Source organism: Hyla sarda, unplaced genomic scaffold, assembly GCF_029499605.1.
Source record: "Hyla sarda isolate aHylSar1 unplaced genomic scaffold, aHylSar1.hap1 scaffold_146, whole genome shotgun sequence".
In the NCBI taxonomy this organism is placed as follows: Eukaryota; Metazoa; Chordata; class Amphibia; order Anura; family Hylidae; genus Hyla; species Hyla sarda.
The window spans coordinates 464,864-491,500 of record NW_026608090.1 but is presented as its reverse complement, the minus strand read 5'-3'; the positions used below and the strand labels follow the sequence as shown (position 1 = coordinate 491,500).

Here is a 26,637-nt window from a genome sequence, read left to right as displayed (position 1 = left end):
CATGTGGTGGAGTAGTATTAGGACAGTAGTGTATACATGTGGTGGAGCAGTATTAGGACGGTAGTGTATACATGTGGTGGAGTGGTATTAGGACAGTAGTGTATACATGTGGTGGAGAAGTATTAGGACACTAGTGTATACATGTGGTGGAGTAGTATTAGGACAGTAGTGTATACATGTGGTGGTGGAGTAGTATTAGGACAGTAGTGTATACATGTGGTGGAGCAGTATTAGGACGGTAGTGTATACATGTGGTGGAGCAGTATTAGGACGGTAGTGTATACATGTGGTGGAGTAGTATTAGGACAGTAGTGTATACATGTGGTGCTGGAGTAGTATTAGGACAGTAGTGTATACATGTGGTGGAGCAGTATTAGGACAGTAGTGTATACATGTGGTGGAGTAGTATTAGGACAGTAGTGTATACATGTGGAGGAGCAGTATTAGGACAGTAGTGTATACATGTGGAGGAGCAGTATTAGGACGGTAGTGTATACATGTGGTGGAGCAGTATTAGGACAGTAGTGTATACATGTGGTGCTGGAGTAGTATTAGGACAGTAGTGTATACATGTGGTGGAGCAGTATTAGGACAGTAGTGTATACATGTGGTGGAGTAGTATTAGGACAGTAGTGTATACATGTGGTGGTGGAGTAGTATTAGGACAGTAGTGTATACATGTGGTGGAGCAGTATTAGGACAGTAGTGTATACATGTGGTGGAGTAGTATTAGGACAGTAGTGTATACATGTGGTGGAGCAGTATTAGGACGGTAGTGTATAGATGTGGTGGAGTAGTATTAGGACGGTAGTGTATACATGTGGTGGAGTAGTATTAGGACAGTAGTGTATACATGTGGTGGAGCAGTATTAGGACGGTAGTGTATACATGTGGTGGAGCAGTATTAGGACGGTAGTGTATACATGTGGTGGAATAGTATTAGGACGGTAGTGTATACATGTGGTGGAGTAGTATTAGGACAGTAGTGTATACATGTGGAGGAGTAGTATTAGGATAGTAGTGTATACATGTGGTGGAGCAGTATTAGGACAGTAGTGTATACATGTGGTGGAATAGTATTAGGACGGTAGTGTATACATGTGGTGGAGTAGTATTAGGACAGTAGTGTATACATGTGGAGGAGTAGTATTAGGATAGTAGTGTATACATGTGGTGGAGCAGTATTAGGACAGTAGTGTATACATGTGGTGGAGTAGTATTAGGACAGTAGTGTATACATGTGGTGGAATAGTATTAGGACAGTAGTGTATACATGTGGTGGAGTAGTATTAGGACAGTAGTGTATACATGTGGTGGAGTAGTATTAGGACAGTAGTGTATACATGTGGTGGAATAGTATTAGGACAGTAGTGTATACATGTGGTGGAGTAGTATTAGGACAGTAGTGTATACATGTGGTGGAGTAGTATTAGGACAGTAGTGTATACATGTGGTGCTGGAGTAGTATTAGGACAGTAGTGTATACATGTGGTGCTGGAGTAGTATTAGGACAGTAGTGTATACATGTGGTGCTGGAGTAGTATTAGGACAGTAGTGTATACATGTGGTGGAGTAGTATTAGGACAGTAGTGTATACATGTGGTGGAGTAGTATTAGGACAGTAGTGTATACATGTGGTGGAGCAGTATTAGGACAGTAGTGTATACATGTGGTGGAGCAGTATTAGGATGGTAGTGTATACATGTGGTGGAGCAGTATTAGGACGGTAGTGTATACATGTGGTGGAGCAGTATTAGGACGGTAGTGTATACATGTGGAGGAGTAGTATTAGGACAGTAGTGTATAGATGTGGCGGAGTAGTATTAGGACAGTAGTGTATACATGTGGAGGAGTAGTATTAGGACAGTAGTGTATACATGTGGTGGAGTAGTATTAGGACAGTAGTGTATACATGTGGTGGAGTAGTATTAGGACAGTAGTGTATACATGTGGTGGAATAGTATTAGGACAGTAGTGTATACATGTGGTGGAGTAGTATTAGGACAGTAGTGTATACATGTGGTGCTGGAGTAGTATTAGGACAGTAGTGTATACATGTGGTGGAGTAGTATTAGGACAGTAGTGTATACATGTGGAGGAGTAGTATTAGGATAGTAGTGTATACATGTGGTGGAGCAGTATTAGGACAGTAGTGTATACATGTGGTGGAGTAGTATTAGGACAGTAGTGTATACATGTGGTGGAGTAGTATTAGGACAGTAGTGTATACATGTGGTGGAGTAGTATTAGGACAGTAGTGTATACATGTGGTGGAGTAGTATTAGGACAGTAGTGTATACATGTGGTGGAGTAGTATTAGGACAGTAGTGTATACATGTGGTGGAGCAGTATTAGGACAGTAGTGTATACATGTGGTGGAGTAGTATTAGGACAGTAGTGTATACATGTGGTGGAGTAGTATTAGGAAAGTAGTGTATATATGTGGTGGAGTAGTATTAGGACAGTAGTGTATACATGTGGTGGAATAGTATTAGGACAGTAGTGTATACATGTGGTGGAGTAGTATTAGGACAGTAGTGTATACATGTGGTGGAGTAGTATTAGGACAGTAGTGTATGTCACGATTCGGCTTACGGGTTGTGGATCCTCTGTGTCAGCGAGGGATTGGCGTGGACCGTGCTAGTGGACCGGTTCTAAGAGGCTACTGGTGTTCACCAGAGCCCGCCGCAAAGCGGGATGGTCTTGCTGCGGCAGTAGCAACCAGGTCGTATCTACTAGCAACGGCTCAACCTCGCTGACTGCTGAGAAGGCGTGGGACAGAAGGACTAGGCAGAGGCAAGGTCAGACGTAGCAGAAGGTCGGGGCAGGCGGCAAGGTTCGTAGTCAGGATGGATAGCAGAAGTTCAGGTAACACAGGCTTTGGACAACACTAAACGCTTTCACTGGCACAAGGCAACAAGATCCGGCAAGGGAGTGCAGGGGAAGTGAGGTAATATACACAGGGAGCAGGTGGAAGCTAATTAGACTGATTGGGCCAGGCACCAATCATTGGTGCACTGGCCCTTTAAGTCTCAGAGAGCTGGCGCGCGCGCGCCCTAGAGAGCGGAGCCGCGCGCGCCAGCACATGACAGCAGGGGACCGGGACGGGTAAGTGACCTGGGATGCGATTCGCGAGCGGGCGCGTCCCGCTGTGCGAATCGCATCCCCGACGGCCATGACAGTGCAGCGCTCCCGGTCAGCGGAACCGACCGGGGCGCTGCGGGGAGAGAGCCGCCGTAAGCGCTCCGGGGAGGAGCGGGGACCCGGAGCGCTAGGCTTAACAGTGTATACATGTGGTGGAGCAGTATTAGGACAGTAGTGTATACATGTGGTGGAGTAGTATTAGGACAGTAGTGTATACATGTGGTGGAGTAGTATTAGGACAGTAGTGTATACATGTGGTGGAGCAGTATTAGGACAGTAGTGTATACATGTGGCGGAGCAGTATTAGGACAGTAGTGTATACATGTGGCGGAGTAGTATTAGGACAGTAGTGTATACATGTGGTGGAGTAGTATTAGGACAGTAGTGTATACATGTGGTGGAGTAGTATTAGGATAGTAGTGTATACATGTGGTGGAGTAGTATTAGGACAGTAGTGTATACATGTGGTGGAGCAGTATTAGGACAGTAGTGTATACATGTGGTGGAGCAGTATTAGGACAGTAGTGTATACATGTGGTGTGGAGTAGTATTAGGACAGTGGTGTATACATGTGGTGGAGCAGTATTAGGACAGTAGTGTATACATGTGGTGGAGCAGCATTAGGACAGTAGTGTATACATGTGGTGGAGCAGTATTAGGACAGTAGTGTATACATGTGGTGGAGCAGTATTAGGACAGTAGTGTATACATGTGGTGGAGCAGTATTAGGACAGTAGTGTATACATGTGGTGGAGTAGTATTAGGACAGTAGTGTATACATGTGGCGGAGTAGTATTAGGACAGCAGTGTATACATGTGGCGGAGTAGTATTAGGACAGCAGTGTATACATGTGGCGGAGTAGTATTAGGACAGTAGTGTATACATGTGGCGGAGTAGTATTAGGACAGTAGTGTATACATGTGGTGGAGCAGTATTAGGACGGTAGTGTATACATGTGGTGGAGTAGTATTAGGACGGTAGTGTATACATGTGGTGGGGTAGTATTAGGACAGTAGTGTATACATGTGGTGGAGCAGTATTAGGACAGTAGTGTATACATGTGGTGGAGCAGTATTAGGACAGTAGTGTATACATGTGGTGGAGTAGTATTAGGACAGTAGTGTATACATGTGGTGGAGTAGTATTAGGACAGTAGTGTATACATGTGGTGGAGTAGTATTAGGACAGTAGTGTATACATGTGGAGGAGTAGTATTAGGACAGTAGTGTATACATGTGGTGGAGTAGTATTAGGACAGTAGTGTATACATGTGGAGGAGTAGTATTAGGACAGTAGTGTATACATGTGGTGGTGGAGTAATATTAGGACAGTAGTGTATACATGTGGTGGAGTGGTATTAGGACGGTAGTGTATACATGTGGTGGAGTAGTATTAGGACAGTAGTGTATACATGTGGTGGTGGAGTAATATTAGGACAGTAGTGTATACATGTGGTGGAGTAGTATTAGGACAGTAGTGTATACATGTGGTGGAGCAGTATTAGGACAGTAGTGTATACATGTGGTGGAGTAGTATTAGGACAGCAGTGTATACATGTGGTGGAGTAGTATTAGGACAGTAGTGTATACATGTGGTGGAGTAGTATTAGGACAGTAGTGTATACATGTGGAGGAGTAGTATTAGGACAGTAGTGTATACATGTGGTGGTGGAGTAATATTAGGACAGTAGTGTATACATGTGGTGGAGTAGTATTAGGACAGTAGTGTATACATGTGGTGGAGTAGTATTAGGACAGTAGTGTATACATGTGGAGGAGTAGTATTAGGACAGTAGTGTATACATGTGGTGGTGGAGTAATATTAGGACAGTAGTGTATACATGTGGTGGAGTAGTATTAGGACAGTAGTGTATACATGTGGTGGAGTAGTATTAGGACAGTAGTGTATACATGTGGTGGTGGAGTAATATTAGGACAGTAGTGTATACATGTGGTGGAGTAGTATTAGGACAGTAGTGTATACATGTGGTGGAGCAGTATTAGGACAGTAGTGTATACATGTGGTGGAGTAGTATTAGGACAGCAGTGTATACATGTGGTGGAGTAGTATTAGGACAGTAGTGTATACATGTGGCGGAGTAGTATTAGGACAGTAGTGTATACATGTGGTGGAGTAGTATTAGGACAGTAGTGTATACATGTGGTGGAGTAGTATTAGGATAGTAGTGTATATATGTGGTGGAGTAGTATTAGGACAGTAGTGTATACATGTGGTGGAGCAGTATTAGGACGGTAGTGTATACATGTGGAGGAGTAGTATTAGGACAGTAGTGTATACATGTGGTGCTGGAGTAGTATTAGGACAGTAGTGTATACATGTGGAGGAGTAGTATTAGGACAGTAGTGTATACATGTGGTGCTGGAGTAGTATTAGGACAGTAGTGTATACATGTGGTGGAGCAGTATTAGGACAGTAGTGTATACATGTGGTGGAGCAGTATTAGGACAGTAGTGTATACATGTGGTGGAGTAGTATTAGGACAGTAGTGTATACATGTGGTGGAGTAGTATTAGGACAGTAGTGTATACATGTGGTGGAGTAGTATTAGGACAGTAGTGTATACATGTGGTGGAGTAGTATTAGGATAGTAGTGTATATATGTGGTGGAGTAGTATTAGGACAGTAGTGTATACATGTGGTGGAATAGTATTAGGACAGTAGTGTATACATGTGGTGGAGTAGTATTAGGACAGTAGTGTATACATGTGGTGGAGCAGTATTAGGACAGTAGTGTATACATGTGGTGGAGCAGTATTAGGACAGTAGTGTATACATGTGGTGGAATAGTATTAGGACAGTAGTGTATACATGTGGTGGAGTAGTATTAGGACAGTAGTGTATACATGTGGTGGAGTAGTATTAGGACAGTAGTGTATGTCACGATTCGGCTTACGGGTTGTGGATCCTCTGTGTCAGCGAGGGATTGGCGTGGACCGGTTCTAAGAGGCTACTGGTGTTCACCAGAGCCCGCCGCAAAGCGGGATGGTCTTGCTGCGGCAGTAGCAACCAGGTCGTATCCACTAGCAACGGCTCAACCTCGCTGACTGCTGAGAAGGCGTGGGACAGAAGGACTAGGCAGAGGCGAGGTCAGACGTAGCAGAAGGTCGGGACAGGCGGCAAGGTTCATAGTCAGGATGGATAGCAGAAGTTCAGGTAACACAGGCTTTGGACACACTAAACGCTTTCACTGGCACAAGGCAACAAGATCCGGCAGGGGAGTGCAGGGGAAGTGAGGTAATATACACAGGGAGCAGGTGGGAGCCAATTAAGCTAATTGGGCCAGGCACCAATCATTGGTGCACTGGCCCTTAAAGTCTCAGAGAGCTGGCGCGCGCGCGCCCTAGAGAGCGGAGCCGCGCGCGCCAGCACATGACAGCAGGGGACCGGGACGGGTAAGTGACCTGGGATGCGATTCGCGAGCGGGCGCGTCCCGCTGTGCCAATCGCATCCCCGACGGCCATGACAGTGCAGCGCTCCCGGTCAGCGGAACCGACCGGGGCGCTGCGGGGAGAGAGCCGCCGTGAGCACTCCGGGGAGGAGCGGGGACCCGGAGCGCTAGGCTTAACAGTGTATACATGTGGTGGAGCAGTATTAGGACAGTAGTGTATACATGTGGTGGAGTAGTATTAGGACAGTAGTGTATACATGTGGTGGAGTAGTATTAGGACAGTAGTGTATACATGTGGTGGAGTAGTATTAGGACAGTAGTGTATACATGTGGTGGAGTAGTATTAGGACAGTAGTGTATACATGTGGTGGTGCAGTATTAGGACAGTAGTGTATACATGTGGTGGAGTAGTATTTGGACAGTAGTGTATACATGTGGTGGAGTAGTATTAGGACAGTAGTGTATACATGTGGTGGAGTAGTATTAGGATAGTAGTGTATACATGTGGTGGAGTAGTATTAGGACAGTAGTGTATACATGTGGTGGAGCAGTATATGGACGGTAGTCTATACATGTGGTGGAGCAGTATTAGGACAGTAGTGTATACATGTGGCGGAGTAGTATTAGGACAGTAGTGTATACATGTGGTGGAGTAGTATTAGGACAGTAGTGTATACATGTGGTGGAGCGGTATTAGGACAGTAGTGTATACATGTGGTGGAGCAGTATTAGGACAGTAGTGTATACATGTGGTGGAGCAGTATTAGGACAGTAGTGTATACATGTGGTGGAGTAGTATTAGGACAATAGTGTATACATGTGGTGGAGTAGTATTAGGACAGTAGTGTATACATGTGGTGGAGCAGTATATGGACGGTAGTCTATACATGTGGTGGAGCAGTATTAGGACAGTAGTGTATACATGTGGCGGAGTAGTATTAGGACAGTAGTGTATACATGTGGTGGAGTAGTATTAGGACAGTAGTGTATACATGTGGTGGAGTGGTATTAGGACAGTAGTGTATACATGTGGTGGAGCAGTATTAGGACAGTAGTGTATACATGTGGTGGAGCAGTATTAGGACAGTAGTGTATACATGTGGTGGAGTAGTATTAGGACAGTAGTGTATACATGTGGTGGAGTAGTATTAGGACAGTAGTGTATACATGTGGTGGAGTAGTATTAGGACAGTAGTGTATACATGTGGTGGAGTATTAGGACAGTAGTGTATACATGTGGTGGAGTAGTATTAGGACAGTAGTGTATACATGTGGTGGAGTAGTATTAGGACAGTAGTGTATACATGTGGTGCTGGAGTAGTATTAGGACAGTAGTGTATACATGTGGTGCTGGAGTAGTATTAGGACAGTAGTGTATACATGTGGTGGAGTAGTATTAGGACAGTAGTGTATACATGTGGTGGAGTAGTATTAGGACAGTAGTGTATACATGTGGTGCTGGAGTAGTATTAGGACAGTAGTGTATACATGTGGTGGAGTAGTATTAGGACAGTAGTGTATACATGTGGTGGAGTAGTATTAGGACAGTAGTGTATACATGTGGTGGAGTAGTATTAGGACAGTAGTGTATACATGTGGTGGAGTAGTATTAGGACAGTAGTGTATACATGTGGTGGAGTAGTATTAGGACAGTAGTGTATACATGTGGTGGAGTAGTATTAGGACAGTAGTGTATACATGTGGTGGAGCAGTATTAGGACGGTAGTGTATACATGTGGTGGAGTAGTATTAGGACGGTAGTGTATACATGTGGTGGGGTAGTATTAGGACAGTAGTGTATACATGTGGTGGAGCAGTATTAGGACAGTAGTGTATACATGTGGTGGTGGAGTATTAGGATAGTAGTGTATACATGTGGTGGAGTAGTATTAGGACAGTAGTGTATACATGTGGTGGAGTAGTATTAGGACAGTAGTGTATACATGTGGTGGAGTAGTATTAGGACAGTAGTGTATACATGTGGTGGAGTAGTATTAGGACAGTAGTGTATACATGTGGTGGAGTAGTATTAGGATAGTAGTGTATACATGTGGTGGAGTAGTATTAGGACAGTAGTGTATACATGTGGTTGAGTAGTATTAGGACAGTAGTGTATACATGGGGTGGAGCAGTATTAGGACAGTAGTGTATACATGTGGTGGAGAAGTATTAGGACAGTAGTGTATACATGTGGTGGAGTATTAGAACAGTAGTGTATACATGTGGTGGAGCAGTATTAGGACAGTAGTGTATACATGGGGTGGAGCAGTATTAGGACAGTAGTGTATACATGTGGTGGAGTAGTATTAGGACAGTAGTGTATACATGTGGTGGAGTAGTATTAGGACAGTAGTGTATACATGTGGTGGTGGAGTAGTATTAGGACAGTAGTGTATACATGTGGTGGTGGAGTAGTATTAGGACAGTAGTGTATACATGTGGTGGAGTATTAGGACAGTAGTGTTTACATGTGGTGGAGTAGTATTAGGACAGTAGTGTATACATGTGGTGGAGCAGTATTAGGACAGTAGTGTATACATGTGGTGGAGTAGTATTAGGACAGTAGTTTATATATGTGGTGGAGTAGTATTAGGACAGTAGTGTATACATGTGGTGGAGTAGTATTAGGACAGTAGTGTGTACATGTGGTGGAGTAGTATTAGGACAGTAGTGTATACATGTGGTGGAGTAGTATTAGGACAGTAGTGTATACATGTGGTGGAGCAGTATTAGGACGGTAGTGTATACATGTGGTGGAGTGGTATTAGGACAGTAGTGTATACATGTGGTGGAGAAGTATTAGGACACTAGTGTATACATGTGGTGGAGTAGTATTAGGACAGTAGTGTATACATGTGGTGGTGGAGTAGTATTAGGACAGTAGATTATACATGTTGTGGAGTAGTATTAGGACAGTAGTGTATACATGTGGTGGAGCAGTGTTAGGACAGTAGTGTATACATGTGGTGGAGCAGTATTAGGACAGTAGTGTATACATGTGGTGGAGCAGTATTAGGACAGTAGTGTATACATGTGGTGGAGCAGTATTAGGACAGTAGTGTATACATGTGGTGGAGCAGTATTAGGACGGTAGTGTATACATGTGGTGGAGCAGTATTAGGACAGTAGTGTATACATGTGGTGGTGGAGTAGTATTAGGACAGTAGTGTATACATGTGGTGGAGTAGTATTAGAACAGTAGTGTATACATGTGGTGGAGTAGTATTAGGACAGTAGTGTATACATGTGGTGGAGTAGTATTAGGACATTAGTGTATACATGTGGTGGTGGAGTAGTATTAGGACAGTAGTGTATACATGTGGTGGAGAAGTATTAGGACAGTAGTGTATACATGTGGAGGAGGAGTATTAGGACAGTAGTGTATACATGTGGTGGAGTATTAGGACAGTAGTGTATACATGTGGTGGAGCAGTATTAGGACAGTAGTGTATACATGTGGTGGAGTAGTATTAGGACAGTAGTGTATACATGTGGTGGAGTAGTATTAGGACAGTAGTGTATACATGTGGTGGAGCAGTATTAGGACAGTAGTGTATACATGTGGTGGAGTAGTATTAGGACAGTAGTGTATACATGTGGTGGAGTAGTATTAGGACAGTAGTGTATACATGTGGTGGAGCAGTATTAGGACGGTAGTGTATACATGTGGTGGAGCAGTATTAGGACAGTAGTGTATACATGTGGTGGAGCAATATTAGGACGGTAGTGTATACATGTGGTGGAGCAGTATTAGTACAGTAGTGTATACATGTGGTGCTGGAGTAGTATTAGGACAGTAGTGTATACATGTGGTGGAGCAGTATTAGGACAGTAGTGTATACATGTGGTGGAGTAGTATTAGGACAGTAGTGTATACATGTGGTGGAGTAGTATTAGGACAGTAGTGTATACATGTGGTGGAGCAGTATTAGGACAGTAGTGTATACATGTGGTGGAGCAGTATTAGGACAGTAGTGTATACATGTGGTGGAGCAGTATTAGGACGGTAGTGTATAGATGTGGTGGAGTAGTATTAGGACAGTAGTGTATACATGTGGTGGAGTAGTATTAGGACAGTAGTGTATACATGTGGTGGAGTAGTATTAGGACAGTAGTGTATACATGTGGTGGAGCAGTATAAGGACGGTAGTGTATACATTTGGTGGAGTAGTATTAGGACGGTAGTGTATACATGTGGTGGAGTAGTATTAGGACAGTAGTGTATACATGTGGTGGAGTAGTATTAGGACAGTAGTGTATACATGTGGTGGAGTAGTATTAGGACAGTAGTGTATACATGTGGTGGAGCAGTATTAGGACGGTAGTGTATACATGTGGTGGAGTGGTATTAGGACAGTAGTGTATACATGTGGTGGAGAAGTATTAGGACACTAGTGTATACATGTGGTGGAGTAGTATTAGGACAGTAGTGTATACATGTGGTGGTGGAGTAGTATTAGGACAGTAGTGTATACATGTGGTGGAGCAGTATTAGGACGGTAGTGTATACATGTGGTGGAGCAGTATTAGGACGGTAGTGTATACATGTGGTGGAGTAGTATTAGGACAGTAGTGTATACATTTGGTGGAGTAGTATTAGGACAGTAGTGTATACATTTGGTGGAGCAGTATTAGGACAGTAGTGTATACATGTGGTGGAGCAGTATTAGGACAGTAGTGTATACATGTGGTGGAGTAGTATTAGGACAGTAGTGTATACATGTGGTGGAGTAGTATTAGAACAGTAGTGTATACATGTGGTGGAGTATTATTAGGACAGTAGTGTATACATGTGGTGGAGTAGTATTAGGACATTAGTGTATACATGTGGTGGTGGAGTAGTATTAGGACAGTAGTGTATACATGTGGTGGAGTAGTATTAGGACAGTAGTGTATACATGTGGAGGAGGAGTATTAGGACAGTAGTGTATACATGTGGTGGAGAAGTATTAGGACAGTAGTGTATACATGTGGTGGAGCAGTATTAGGACAGTAGTGTATACATGTGGTGGAGTAGTATTAGGACAGTAGTGTATACATGTGGTGGAGTAGTATTAGGACAGTAGTGTATACATGTGGTGGAGTAGTATTAGGACAGTAGTGTATACATGTGGTGGAGCAGTATTAGGACAGTAGTGTATACATGTGGTGGAGTAGTATTAGGACAGTAGTGTATACATGTGGTGGAGTAGTATTAGGACAGTAGTGTATACATGTGGTGGAGCAGTATTAGGACAGTAGTGTATACATGTGGTGGAGTAGTATTAGGACAGTAGTGTATACATGTGGTGGAGTAGTATTAGGACAGTAGTGTATACATGTGGTGGAGCAGTATTAGGACGGTAGTGTATACATGTGGTGGAGCAGTATTAGGACAGTAGTGTATACATGTGGTGGTGGAGTAGTATTAGGACAGTAGTGTATACATGTGGTGGAGCAGTATTAGGACGGTAGTGTATACATGTGGTGGAGCAGTATTAGGACAGTAGTGTATACATGTGGTGCTGGAGTAGTATTAGGACAGTAGTGTATACATGTGGTGGAGCAGTATTAGGACGGTAGTGTATACATGTGGTGGAGCAGTATTAGGACGGTAGTGTATACATGTGGTGGAGTAGTATTAGGTCAGGGTGTATACATGTGGTGGAGTAGTATTAGGTCAGGGTGTATACATGTGGTGGAGCAGTGTTAGGTCAGGGTGTATACATGTGGTGGAGCAGTATTAGGTCAGGGTGTATACATGTGGTGGAGCAGTATTAGGACGGTAGTGTATACATGTGGTGGAGTAGTATTAGGACAGTAGTGTATACATGTGGTGGAGTAGTATTAGGACAGTAGTGTATACATGTGGTGGAGAAGTATTAGGACAGTAGTGTATACATGTGGAGGAGTAGTATTAGGACGGTAGTGTATACATGTGGTGGAGTAGTATTAGGACGGTAGTGTATACATGTGGTGGAGTAGTATTAGGACAGTAGTGTATACATGTGGTGGAGCAGTATTAGGACAGTAGTGTATACATGTGGTGCTGGAGTAGTATTAGGACAGTAGTGTATACATGTGGTGGAGCAGTATTAGGACAGTAGTGTATACATGTGGTGGAGTAGTATTAGGACAGTAGTGTATACATGTGGAGGAGCAGTATTAGGACAGTAGTGTATACATGTGGAGGAGCAGTATTAGGACGGTAGTGTATACATGTGGTGGAGCAGTATTAGGACAGTAGTGTATACATGTGGTGCTGGAGTAGTATTAGGACAGTAGTGTATACATGTGGTGGAGCAGTATTAGGACAGTAGTGTATACATGTGGTGGAGTAGTATTAGGACAGTAGTGTATACATGTGGTGGTGGAGTAGTATTAGGACAGTAGTGTATACATGTGGTGGAGCAGTATTAGGACAGTAGTGTATACATGTGGTGGAGTAGTATTAGGACAGTAGTGTATACATGTGGTGGAGCAGTATTAGGACGGTAGTGTATAGATGTGGTGGAGTAGTATTAGGACGGTAGTGTATACATGTGGTGGAGTAGTATTAGGACAGTAGTGTATACATGTGGTGGAGCAGTATTAGGACAGTAGTGTATACATGTGGTGGAGTAGTATTAGGACAGTAGTGTATACATGTGGTGGAGCAGTATAAGGACGGTAGTGTATACATGTGGTGGAGTAGTATTAGGACAGTAGTGTATACATGTGGTGGAGTAGTATTAGGACAGTAGTGTATACATGTGGTGGAGGAGTAGTATTAGGACAGTAGTGTATACATGTGGTGGAGTAATATTAGGACAGTAGTGTATACATGTGGTGGAGCAGTATTAGGACAGTAGTGTATACATGTGGTGGAGTAGTATTAGGACAGTAGTGTATACATGTGGTGGAATAGTATTAGGACAGTAGTGTATACATGTGGTGGAGCAGTATTAGGACAGTAGTGTATACATGTGGTGGAGGAGTAGTATTAGGACAGTAGTGTATACATGTGGTGGAGTAATATTAGGACAGTAGTGTATACATGTGGTGGAGTAGTATTAGGACAGTAGTGTATACATGTGGTGGAGGAGTAGTATTAGGACAGTAGTGTATACATGTGGTGGAGTAATATTAGGACAGTAGTGTATACATGTGGTGGAGCAGTATTAGGAAAGTAGTGTATACATGTGGTGGAGCAGTATTAGGACAGTAGTGTATACATGTGGTGGAGCAGTATTAGGACAGTAGTGTATACATGTGGTGGAGCAGTATTAGGACAGTAGTGTATACATGTGGTGGTGGAGTAGTATTAGGACAGTAGTGTATACATGTGGTGGATCAGTATTAGGACGGTAGTGTATACATGTGGTGGAGCAGTATTAGGACAGTAGTGTATACATGTGGTGGAGCAGTATTAGGACGGTAGTGTATACATGTGGTGGAGCAGTATTAGGACGGTAGTGTATACATGTGGTGGAGCAGTATTAGGACGGTAGTGTATACATGTGGTGGAGTAGTATTAGGTCAGGGTGTATACATGTGGTGGAGTAGTATTAGGTCAGGGTGTATACATGTGGTGGAGCAGTGTTAGGTCAGGGTGTATACATGTGGTGGAGCAGTATTAGGTCAGGGTGTATACATGTGGTGGAGCAGTATTAGGACGGTAGTGTATACATGTGGTGGAGTAGTATTAGGACAGTAGTGTATACATGTGGTGGAGTAGTATTAGGACAGTAGTGTATACATGTGGTGGAGAAGTATTAGGACAGTAGTGTATACATGTGGAGGAGTAGTATTAGGACGGTAGTGTATACATGTGGTGGAGTAGTATTAGGACGGTAGTGTATACATGTGGTGGAGTAGTATTAGGACAGTAGTGTATACATGTGGTGGAGCAGTATTAGGACAGTAGTGTATACATGTGGTGCTGGAGTAGTATTAGGACAGTAGTGTATACATGTGGTGGAGCAGTATTAGGACAGTAGTGTATACATGTGGTGGAGTAGTATTAGGACAGTAGTGTATACATGTGGAGGAGCAGTATTAGGACAGTAGTGTATACATGTGGAGGAGCAGTATTAGGACGGTAGTGTATACATGTGGTGGAGCAGTATTAGGACAGTAGTGTATACATGTGGTGCTGGAGTAGTATTAGGACAGTAGTGTATACATGTGGTGGAGCAGTATTAGGACAGTAGTGTATACATGTGGTGGAGTAGTATTAGGACAGTAGTGTATACATGTGGTGGTGGAGTAGTATTAGGACAGTAGTGTATACATGTGGTGGAGCAGTATTAGGACAGTAGTGTATACATGTGGTGGAGTAGTATTAGGACAGTAGTGTATACATGTGGTGGAGCAGTATTAGGACGGTAGTGTATAGATGTGGTGGAGTAGTATTAGGACGGTAGTGTATACATGTGGTGGAGTAGTATTAGGACAGTAGTGTATACATGTGGTGGAGCAGTATTAGGACAGTAGTGTATACATGTGGTGGAGTAGTATTAGGACAGTAGTGTATACATGTGGTGGAGCAGTATAAGGACGGTAGTGTATACATGTGGTGGAGTAGTATTAGGACAGTAGTGTATACATGTGGTGGAGTAGTATTAGGACAGTAGTGTATACATGTGGTGGAGTAGTATTAGGACAGTAGTGTATACATGTGGTGGAGCAGTATTAGGACAGTAGTGTATACATGTGGTGGAGCAGTATTAGGACGGTAGTGTATACATGTGGTGGAGCAGTATTAGGACGGTAGTGTATACATGTGGTGGAGTAGTATTTGGACGGTAGTGTATACATTTGGTGGAGTAGTATTAGGACAGTAGTGTATACATTTGGTGGAGCAGTATTAGGACAGTAGTGTATACATGTGGTGGAGCAGTATTAGGACAGTAGTGTATACATGTGGTGGAGTAGTATTAGGACAGTAGTGTATACATGTGGTGGAGTAGTATTAGGACGGTAGTGTATACATGTGGTGGAGTAGTATTAGGACAGTAGTGTATACATGTGGTGGAGCAGTATTAGGACAGTAGTGTATACATGTGGTGGAGTAGTATTAGGACAGTAGTGTATACATGTGGTGGAGTAGTATTAGGACAGTAGTGTATACATATGGTGGAGCAGTATTAAGACAGTAGTGTATACATGTGGTGGAGTAGTATTAGGACAGTAGTGTATACATGTGGTGGAGCAGTATTAGGACGGTAGTGTATACATGTGGTGGAGCAGTATTAGGACGGTAGTGTATACATGTGGTGGAGCAGTATTAGGACAGTAGTGTATACATGTGGTGGAGTAGTATTAGGACAGTAGTGTATACATGTGGTGGAGCAGTATTAGGACGGTAGTGTATACATGTGGTGGAGCAGTATTAGGACGGTAGTGTATACATGTGGTGGAGCAATATTAGGACGGTAGTGTATACATGTGGTGGAGTAGTATTAGGTCAGGGTGTATACATGTGGTGGAGTTGTATTAGGTCAGGGTGTATACATGTGGTGGAGCAGTGTTAGGTCAGGGTGTATACATGTGGTGGAGCAGTATTAGGTCAGGGTGTATACATGTGGTGGAGCAGTATTAGGACGGTAGTGTATACATGTGGTGGAGTAGTATTAGGACAGTAGTGTATACATGTGGTGGAGTAGTATTAGGACAGTAGTGTATACATGTGGTGGAGAAGTATTAGGACAGTAGTGTATACATGTGGTGGAGTAGTATTAGGACAGTAGTGTATACATGTGGTGGAGTAGTATTAGGACAGTAGTGTATACATGTGGTGGAGAAGTATTAGGACAGTAGTGTATACATGTGGAGGAGTAGTATTAGGACGGTAGTGTATACATGTGGTGGAGTAGTATTAGGACGGTAGTGTATACATGTGGTGGAGTAGTATTAGGACAGTAGTGTATACATGTGGTGGAGTAGTATTAGGACAGTAGTGTATACATGTGGTGGAGTAATATTAGGACAGTAGTGTATACATGTGGTGGAGAAGTATTAGGACAGTAGTGTATACATGTGGTGGAGTAATATTAGGACAGTAGTGTATACATGTGGTGGAGAAGTATTAGGACAGTAGTGTATACATGTGGTGGAGCAGTATTAGGACGGTAGTGTATACATGTGGTGGAGTAGTATTAGGTCAGGGTGTATACATGTGGTGGAGCAGTGTTAGGTCAGGGTGTATACATGTGGTGGAGCAGTGTTAGGTCAGGGTGTATACATGTGGTGGAGCAGTATTAGGACGGTAGTGTATACATGTGGTGGAGCAGTATTAGGTCAGGGTGTAGTGTTTGCCCAGTTATAGGTAATTGTGACTTTTCTCTCTCATTCCAGATAGTAATGGCCGCCTTTCCGATTGTTCCTCCGGGGCTGCAGGAGTTAATTCCGGTGAGACATTACTAAACCTTAAGATATTTTAGATTTTTGTTGGGGTTTGGCCGGTTTGGGGAATGTTGGCCAAGAACGTCCATATCTGCTCCGGACATTACGGATTTGTCATCCGGATGTTCTTGGTTTGTGTCATGTCAGGAGGTGAATTGTGTAACAGGATTAATGTAATAGTTGTGGTCAGATGGATGGGGTGTGGGGGGGGTGGACGGGACCCGCGGTGTCACACTGCACTTGTTTTGTATCTTTCTTTCCCCTTGTGTTTGTCCTCTTGGTGTATGCGGCACTCACAAGCTAAGATCAGTTTACACTCGGTGAGTGCCAGCTGTCCGCATGTATAGTCAACGTCACCGCATCACCGCATCTAAAATTGGTTAAAATGCTTTCAGTGCATTAGAGGGGTTGAGCGAGACCCCCACAGATCCTTAAATAGGGACCCCCCTAATATTATTTCTTATCTATACCATTTATATAAATCTAAAATCACTTAAAGGGGTACTCCACTGCTCAGCATCTGGAACAAAAAGTTCCAAATGCTTAGAGCTGGCGCCAGGAGCTCGTGACATCATAGGGGCCGCCCCTCACGATGTCACGCCCCACCCCCTCAATGCATGTCTATGGGAGGGGGCGTGAAAGTCACCACGCCCCCTCCCATAGACATGCATTGAGGGGGCGGGCAGGGCGGGCCATCTTGAGAGGGCGGGGCTATGATGTCACGAGCTCCCGGCACCAGCTCTAAGCATTCGGAACTTTTTGTTCCAGATGCTGAGCAGTGGAGTACCCCTTTAAGTGATTTTAGATTTATATAAATGGTATAGATAAGAAATAATATTAGGGGGGGTCCCGGCGCTGGTTTTAAGCATTTGGTGTACCCCTTTAACTCTCCGGATTCAAACAATTTGCTCTACAACTTTTCCCATTGATCATCAGATAAAGGGAACAACTATGTGGTCGACTTGTGCCCCCGCCCCTGCAGAGCTGTTTTTTTTGTTTTTTTTTAGGTTGGCTGGAGAACACAATTTTTCTGTAAATATAAGAAAGAAAAAACTAAAATTACTTAATTCTCTGGAAACAAACTATTCTACAACTTCTCCCTTGTTTATCACCAGATAAAGGGGACAACTTGTGCCCCCTCCTCTGCTGATTTGGTTATTTTATGGTCGTCAGAGAACACAATTGTTGAGGTGAAGATTTTACTTTGTTCCCATAAGTCATTTTTTTTCGGGGCAGATACGTAGACAATATCCTGCAATGAAGATTTAAGTCTATTTTGGGATTTCGACCAACTTCTAAATCAAAATACAATCGGCACCCAAATCTTCCCAAAATACAATCGGCACCCAAATCTTCCCAAAATACAATCGGCACCCGAGTCTGCCCAAAATACAATCGGCACCCGAGTCTGCCCAAAATACAATCGGCACCCGAGTCTGCCCAAAATACAATCGGCACCCGAGTCTGCCCAAAATACAATCTGCACCCGAGTCTGCCCAAAATACAATTGGCACCCGAGTCTGCCCAAAATACAATCTGCACCCGAGTCTACCCAAAATACAATCTGCACCCAAGTCTACCCAAAATACAATCGGCACCAGAGTCTACCCAAAATACAATCGGCACCCGAGTCTGCCCAAAATACAATTGGCACCCGAGTCTGCCCAAAATACAATCTGCACCCGAGTCTACCCAAAATACAATCTGCACCCAAGTCTACCCAAAATACAATCGGTACCCGAGTCTACCCAAAATACAATCGGCACCCGAGTGTGCCCAAAATACAATCTGCACCCGAGTCTACCCAAAATACAATCTGCACCCAAGTCTACCCAAAATACAATCGGTACCCGAGTCTGCCCAAAATACAATCGGTACCCGAGTCTACCCAAAATACAATCGGCACCAGAGTCTACCCAAAATACAATCGGTACCCGAGTCTGCCCAAAATACAATTGGCACCAGAGTCTACCCAAAATACAATTGGCACCAGAGTCTACCCAAAATACAATCGGCACCCGAGTCTACCCAAAATACAGTGGGGATCAAAAGTTTGGGCCCCCAGGTAAAAATTTGTGTTAATGTCCATAAAGAAGCCAAGGAAAGATGGAAAATTCTCCAAAAGGCATCAAATTACAGATTAGACATTCTTATAATATGTCACCAAAAGTTACATTTTATTTCCATCATTTACACTTTCAAAATAACAGAAAACAAAAAAATGGCGTCTGCCACAGTTTGTGCCCCCTGCAGAGTTTATAGCATGCACTGCCCCCTTTACAAAGCTGAGACCTGCCAGTGTCATGGATTGTTCTCAATCATCATCTGGGAAGACCACGTGATGTCAATCTCAAAGGTTATAAATGCCCAGACTCATCTGATCTTTCCCCAACAATCAGCACCACGGGTTCCTCTAAGCAGTTGTCTAGAAATCTGAAACTGAAAATAGTTGACGCTCACAAAGCTGGAGAAGGCTATAAGAAGATAGCAAAACGTTTTCAGATGTCAATATCCTCTGTTCGTAAATGTAATTAATAAATGGCAGTCATCAGGAACAGTGGAAGTTAAAGCAAGATCTGGAAGACCAAGAAACTATCAGACAGAACAGCTCGCAGGATTGTGAGAAAAACAATTCAAAATGTACGTTTGACTGCGCAATCCCTCCAGAAAGATCTGGCAGACACTGGAGTTGTGGTACACTATTCCACTATAAAGAGATACTTGTACAAATATGGTCTTCATGGAAGAGTCATCAGAAGAAAACCTCTTCTACGTCTTCACCACAAAAATCAGCGTTTGAACTTTGCAAATGAAAATATAGACAAGCCCGATGCATTTTGGAAACAAGTTCTGTGGACCGATCAGATTAAAATTGAACTTTTTGGCCGGAATGAGGAAAGGTACGTTTGGAGAAGAAGGGGAACAGAATTTAATGAAAAGAACCTCTGTCCAACTGATAAGCATGGGGGTGGATCAATCATGCTTTGGGGTTGTATTGCAGCCAGTGGCACAGGGAACATCTCACGAGTAGAAGGAAAAATGGATTCAATAACATTTCAGCAAATTTTGGATGCTAACTTGATGCCATCTTTGAAAAAGTAATAATTAAAGAGAGGATGGCTTCTACAAATGGATAGGGATCCTAAACACCTCGAAATCCACGGGGGATTACATCAAGAGGCATAAATTGAAGGTTTTGCCATGGCCTTCACAATCTCCTGACCTCAACATAATTAAAAATTTATGGATAGACTTTAAAAGAGCAGTGCGTGACAAACAGCCCAGAAATCTCAAAGAACTGGAAGACTTTTGTAAGGAAGAATGGTCAAAGATACCTCAAACAAGAACTGAAAGACTCTTGGCTGCTACAAAAAGTGTTTACAAGCTGTGATACTTGCCAAAGGGGGCAGTACTAGATATTAACTCTGCAGGGTGCCCAAACTTTTACAGATGTCATTTTTTTGTTTTCTTTTATTTTGAAAGTGTAAATGATGGAAATAAAATGTAACTTTTGGTGACATATTATAAGAATGTCTAATCTGTAATTTGATGCCTTTTGGAGATTTTTCCATCTTTCCTTGGCTTCTTTATGCACATTAATACAAATGCTTACCTGGGGTGCCCAAACTTTTGATCCCCGCTGTACAATCGGCACCCGAGCCTACCCAAAATACAATTGACAACCAAGTCTACCCAAAATAAAATTGAAATGATGATATCATTCTGCATCAATCAAACACTTACATGAGCCTCACACATTCCCTCCTAATCGTATTGATTAGCACTGCTATATCTTATGTAATACCCCAATTAACTGGTATACAGGACCATTCAACTTCATCCTGTGTCCAAGTGAAAATGGAACTCTGCATGTTCCTGATAGGATGAAGGAGGAGTTGGTGGTATACAGACATATAACAGGGAACATGGTCTTGGGGTACATGTGAGAACACAGGGATGGTGACTGACGCTAATTGGATGACCTGCCGGCCGCATATCTGACCATGAAGTCCTAGTCCGGCCCCGGATGAGTCACCAGAGGAGGATAATAAGGAGGGGGAGGAAGAGAAGGAGGAGGAGGATGATAATGATGATTGTGTCGGTGATGAGGATGATGGTGTCGGTGATGTTGATGAGGATGATAATTGTATTGGTGATGAGGATGATAATGGTGTCGGTGATGTTGATGAGGATGATGACTGTGTTGGTGATGAGGATGATGATTGTATTGGTGATGAGGATGATAATTGTATTGGTGATGACGATGATAATGGTGTCTATGATGTTGATAAGGATGATGACTGTGTTGGTGATGAGGATGATGATTGTATCGGTGATGAGGATGATGGTGTCGGTGATGTTGATGATGATTGTATTGGTGATGAGGATGATGCTTGTATTGGTGATGAGGATGATAATGGTGTCGATGATGTTGATGAGGATGATGACTGTGTTGGTGATGAGGATGATGACTGTGTCGGTGATGAGGATGATAATGGTGTCTGTGATGTTGATGAGGATGATGATTGTGTCGGTGATGAGGATGATGACTGTGTCGGTGATGAGGATGATGATTGTATTGGTGATGAGGATGATAATTGTATTGGTGATGAGGATGATGATTGTGTCGGTGATGAGGATGATGATTGTGCCACTTTCACACTATTAATTTATTGTCTCTGCTCTGTTACAGGTCAGTCAGTTCTACATCAATCAGAAATGTAAGTTTTCACTGCTGGAGCCTGCGTTACGTGTAAGGTGATGTGTGTGTGTGTGTATAGATATTAGTGATGTCACCGCTGATCTCTAGTGATGGATAGGCTGCATTCTCAGTGATGTTACCGCTGATCTCTAGTGATGGATAGGCTGTATTCCCAGTGATGTCACCGCTGATCTCTAGTGAATGCTGATCTTCTCTGGTCTGGCCTTTGTCGTCCCAGATATCATTGCTATACGTCTTGTTGCCCTGTGATGTGTCTTGTTGTCCTGTGATGTGTCTTGTTGTCCTGTGATGTGTCTTGTTGTCCTGTGATGTGTCTTGTTGTCCTGTGATGTGTCTTGTTGCCCTGTGATGTGTCTTGTTGCCCTGTGATTTGTCTTGTTGTCCTGTGATGTGTCTTGTTGTCCTGTGATGTGTCTTGTTGCCCTGTGATTTGTCTTGTTGTCCTGTGATGTGTCTTGTTGTCCTGTGATGTGTCTTGTTGTCCTGTGATGTGTCTTGTTGTCCTGTGATGTGTCTTGTTGCCCTGTGATGTGTCTTGTCCTGTGATGTGTCTTGTTGTCCTGTGATGTGTCTTGTTGCCCTGTGATGTGTCTTGTTGTCCTGTGATGTGTCTTGTTGCCCTGTGATGTGTCTTGTTTTCTTGTGATGTGTCTTGTTGCCCTGTGATGTGTCTTGTTTTCTTGTTATGTGTCTTGTTGTCCTGTGATGTGTCTTGTTGTCCTGTGATGTGTCTTGTTGTCCTGTGATGTGTCTTGTTGCCCTGTGATGTGTCTTGTTGTCCTGTGATGTGTCTTGTTGTCCTGTGATGTGTCTTGTTGCCCTGTGATGTGTCTTGTTGCCCTGTGATGTGTCTTGTTGCCCTGTGACTTGTCTTGTTGTCCTGTGATGTGTCTTGTTGTCCTGTGATTTGTCTTGTTGTCCTGTGATGTGTCTTGTTGTCCTGTGATGTGTCTTGTTGTCCTGTGATGTGTCTTGTTGTCCTGTGATGTGTCTTGTTGTCCTGTGATGTGTCTTGTTGTCCTGTGATTTGTCTTGTTGCCCTGTGATGTGTCTTGTTGTCCTGTGATGTGTCTTGTTGTCCTGTGATTTGTCTTGTTGTCCTGTGATTTGTCTTGTTGTCCTGTGATGTGTCTTGTTGTCCTGTGATGTGTCTTGTTGCCCTGTGATTTGTCTTGTTGCCCTGTGATGTGTCTTGTTGTCCTGTGATGTGTCTTGTTGTCCTGTGATGTGTCTTGTTGTCCTGTGATTTGTCTTGTTGTCCTGTGATTTGTCTTGTTGTCCTGTGATTTGTCTTGTTGTCCTGTGATTTGTCTTGTTGTCCTGTGGTGTGTCTTGTTGTCCTGTGATGTGCCTTGTTGTCCTGTTATTTTTCTTGTTGTCCTGTGATTTCAGGGAACAGCATGTTCCAGTATTCCTGCACCTACGACTTGTTAGGGCCAAATGGAAACCTTGTATACCAGGCAACTGAGAATCGGGAATGCTGTGGACCTCGGATGGATGTCAGAGTCCAGGACACTCAGGGATACAATGTCCTCCACCTGCTTATACCTTATGAATGCTGCAGCTGGGAAACAAAAGTAAGTCACAAATATGCAACCTGTAGTCTCAGCAGACTGAGGATATTAGTCCTGGTCTACAATACAATGGAGGAAAGTTATTATAGATCAGTGTGATAGGATATCTAGGTCTTAGGATCAGTGTAATCTGAGGTCTAGGTCTTAGGGTCAGTGTGATATGAGGTCTAGATCTTAATGTCTGTGTAAAACGCAGTCTAGGTCTTAAGATTATTGTGATATGAGGTCAAGTTCTTAGGATCAGTGTGATATGAGGTCAAGTTCTTAGGATCAGTGTAATATGAGGTCTAGGTCTTTGGGTGGGTGAGATACAAGGTCTAAGTCTTGGTATCGGTGAGATTCTAGGTCTTAGGATGGGTGAGATAAAATGTCTAGGTCTTAGGATCGGTGAGATACAAGGTCTAGGTCTTATGATAGGTGAGATACAAGGTCTAGGTCCCAGGATGGGTGAGATACAAGGTCTAGGTCTTAGGATCGGTGAGATACAAGGTCTAGGTCTTAGGATCGGTGAGATACAAGATCTTGGTCTTAGGATCGGGGAGATACATTGTCTAGGTCTAAGGATCAGTGAGATACATTATCTAGGTCGTAGGATCATGAGATACATGGTCTAGGTCTTAGGATTAGTGAGATACAAGGTCTATGTCTTAGGATGGGTGATATACAAGGTCTAGGTCTTAGGATGGGTGAGATACAAGGTCTACGTCCCAGGATGGGTGAGATACAAGGTCTAGGTCTTAGGATCGGTGAGATATAAGGTCTATGTCTTAGGATCGGTGAGATGCATGGTCTAGGTCTTAGGATCGGTGAGATACAAGGTCTGTGTCTTAGGATGGGTGAGATACATGGTCTAGGTCTTAGGATCGGTGAGATACAAGGTCTATGTCTTAGGATCAGTGAGATACATCGTCTAGGTCTTAGGATCGGTGAGATACAAGGTCTATGTCTTAGGATCAGTGAGATACAAGGTCTAGGTCTTAGGATCAGTGAGATACAAGGTCTAGGTCTTAGGATCGGTGAGATACAAGGTCTATGTCGTAGGATCAGTGAGATACATGGTCTAGGTCTTAGGATCGGTGAGATACATGGTCTAGGTCTTAGGATCAGTGAGATACAAGGTCTAGGTCTTAGGATGGGTGAGATACAAGTTCTAGGTCTTAGGATGGGTGAGATACAAGGTCTGTGTCTTAGGATCGGTGAGATACAAGGTCTAGGTCTTAGGGTCGGTGAGATACATGGTCTAGGTCTTAGGATCAGTGAGATACAAGGTCTAGGTCTTAGGATCGGTGAGATACATGGTGTAGGTCTTAGGATCAGTGAGATACATGGTCTAGGTCTTAGGATTGGTGAGATACAACGTATAGGTCTTAGTATCGGTGAGATACAACGTATAGGTCTTAGGATCACAGAGAAAGATGGTCTCGGTTCCGGGGTCCTTCTGATGTCGCTTTTTGATGTTCTTCAGTTACAGGTAATTGACGCCTCGGGTCAGCTCCTCGGTTACATAGAACAGAACTGGTCCTTTTCTTCTGCATCTTTTGACATCCTGAACCCGTTAAATCAGATCTGTCTAAAAGTGAAAGGGCCGGGATGGGGAGAAGGCTTCATGTCTGATCGAGTCTTCCAGGTTAGTCGCCGACTATCAGGACTGAACGCCCATTCCTCCCGATCATTATTTTAGGGATTCTACACTATGGCCCTCATTTACTAACAGCATTTTGACTCTTTTTGTCGAGTTGTGCGCCTAAATTCTGTGTTAATTTTGAATGTGCGACAGAAAAATCCCAACAGAATCAGAAACACTCAGAGTGAAAAAAAAAGCCCTACAAAATGGGCGTGGTTTTCAGAAAAAGAGGCGTGTTCCCTACATTTCAACCAAAGTCACTCGTCTTTTCTGAAAAAACACTCTTGTCAATTTTCTAGGAAGAAAACCCTACACTTTAAAGCATGAATAAAGTTTCCTGAAAGCGGAGTAAACTAATAAATACCATGGAAAAAAAGGTCGGAACAGCAAAAAACACAACAAAACCTACACTCCACTCTTGTGTCTGAACACATGGGGTTCCTGGGTGTCAGCAGAGGAGATTGTGGGGCCCATCCATCAGTATAGAGTAACATGACGCTTCTCTCCCCTCCCCATGCTCCAGGTGCTGTCAGCTGATAAATCCTTTATGGTCGGCCACATAACCCGAGTGTGGAAAGGAATTAGCAAGGAAATGTTCTCCAGAGAAGATAAGTTTGTGGTACAATTCCCACCAGACCTGGAGGTTTCCATGAAGGCCATCCTGCTATCCTGCACCTTACTGATCGTGAGTATGAGGGGGCGGGTGAGGGGCAAAAAGGGGCCGAATCATAACAAACAGTCTATATGGTGGTGTCATCGCTGATCTCTAGTGATGTCACCGCTGATCTCTAGTGATGTCACTGCTCATCTCTAGTAAATGGATAGGCTGTATCCTCAGTTATGTCACTGCTGATCTCTAATGAATGAATAGGCTGTATTCTTAGTGATGGCACTGCTGATCTCTGGTGAATGGATATGCTGTATTCTCAGTGATGTCACTGTTGATCTCTAATGAATGAATAGGCTGTATTCTTATTGATGTCACCGCTGATATCTATTGAATGGATAGGCTTCTCGGTAATATGGTCAAAAAAGTTATAAAAATGATGTCCTTATGAAATGCTGAAAAATATAAACAATGCACATCTGAGCCGATTTCTAAAATAATCAAGTTCTTTTTATGTCTTCGACGCTAGGAAGGTAGTTTTGCAATATACACAATGATATATAAATGAATATTAATATGATATGAAGATATAAAGATTATTCTATACATATAGTAGGTATATTACTGGGGAAGAGAGAACCTTACATCACATGATATCAGAATGGGCAACATCTAGCGTATAGATATTTTAAATGGAAGTGATATGCAACCACTCTGCCCACTTCTTTTTTTTTTTACTGTAATTTTTATTGAAAAGTTTGCATAGTTACAAATTGAAACAAAAATAAAAACAGAATTGTCACAAGGGCCAGGGCCCATTAACATCCAAAGCTATACAGCCAATCGTATTAGCAAGTGACTAGATCTGGAAAGGCCAGTACAGTGACAGCAGCGTTCCAATGACCTCCAATACCAACATAACCGGCAGCTATTGGAGAAAATAACAAAAACCAATGAGAGTACTTCCAAACGGCAGCTAATATAGGACAAGGCCCAAGGCCACAAACAAGGGAGGGAGCTCAAACCGGGGAGAGTACAAGAGCAACAAAAAGCGACAGTTAACACACGGAGGTACATAGGAAAGATTGAAAGGAGAAAGAGAGGAAAGAGCAAAAGAAAAGAGAGTATCAAGGCAGTTGCCTACCAGAGAAACAGTCCCAGGGCTCCCAGACCGAGTGAAACAAAGGGAC

General features: G+C 43.2%; 1 protein-coding gene across 4 annotated transcripts in view; it reads left to right on the top strand.

The window, feature by feature from the left end:
* Positions 1–26,637, top strand: part of LOC130308079 (phospholipid scramblase 2-like) — a 57,012-nt gene that overhangs the window by 18,794 nt on the left and 11,581 nt on the right. For 3 of the 4 annotated variants that reach the window (XR_008857137.1, XR_008857136.1, XR_008857135.1), the window contains exon 3: positions 16,872–16,886. Coding sequence is in view for 1 of the 4 variants with exons in the window: in XM_056552221.1 (XP_056408196.1) it covers positions 16,878–16,925; positions 21,613–21,640; positions 23,035–23,219; positions 24,682–24,843; positions 25,364–25,525 (585 nt within the window). In the remaining 3 variants the exon portion in view is untranslated. Of the gene's footprint in view, positions 1–16,871; positions 16,926–21,612; positions 21,641–23,034; positions 23,220–24,681; positions 24,844–25,363; positions 25,526–26,637 lie in introns of those variants that run through there. The other variant, XM_056552221.1, reaches the window with a different exon arrangement.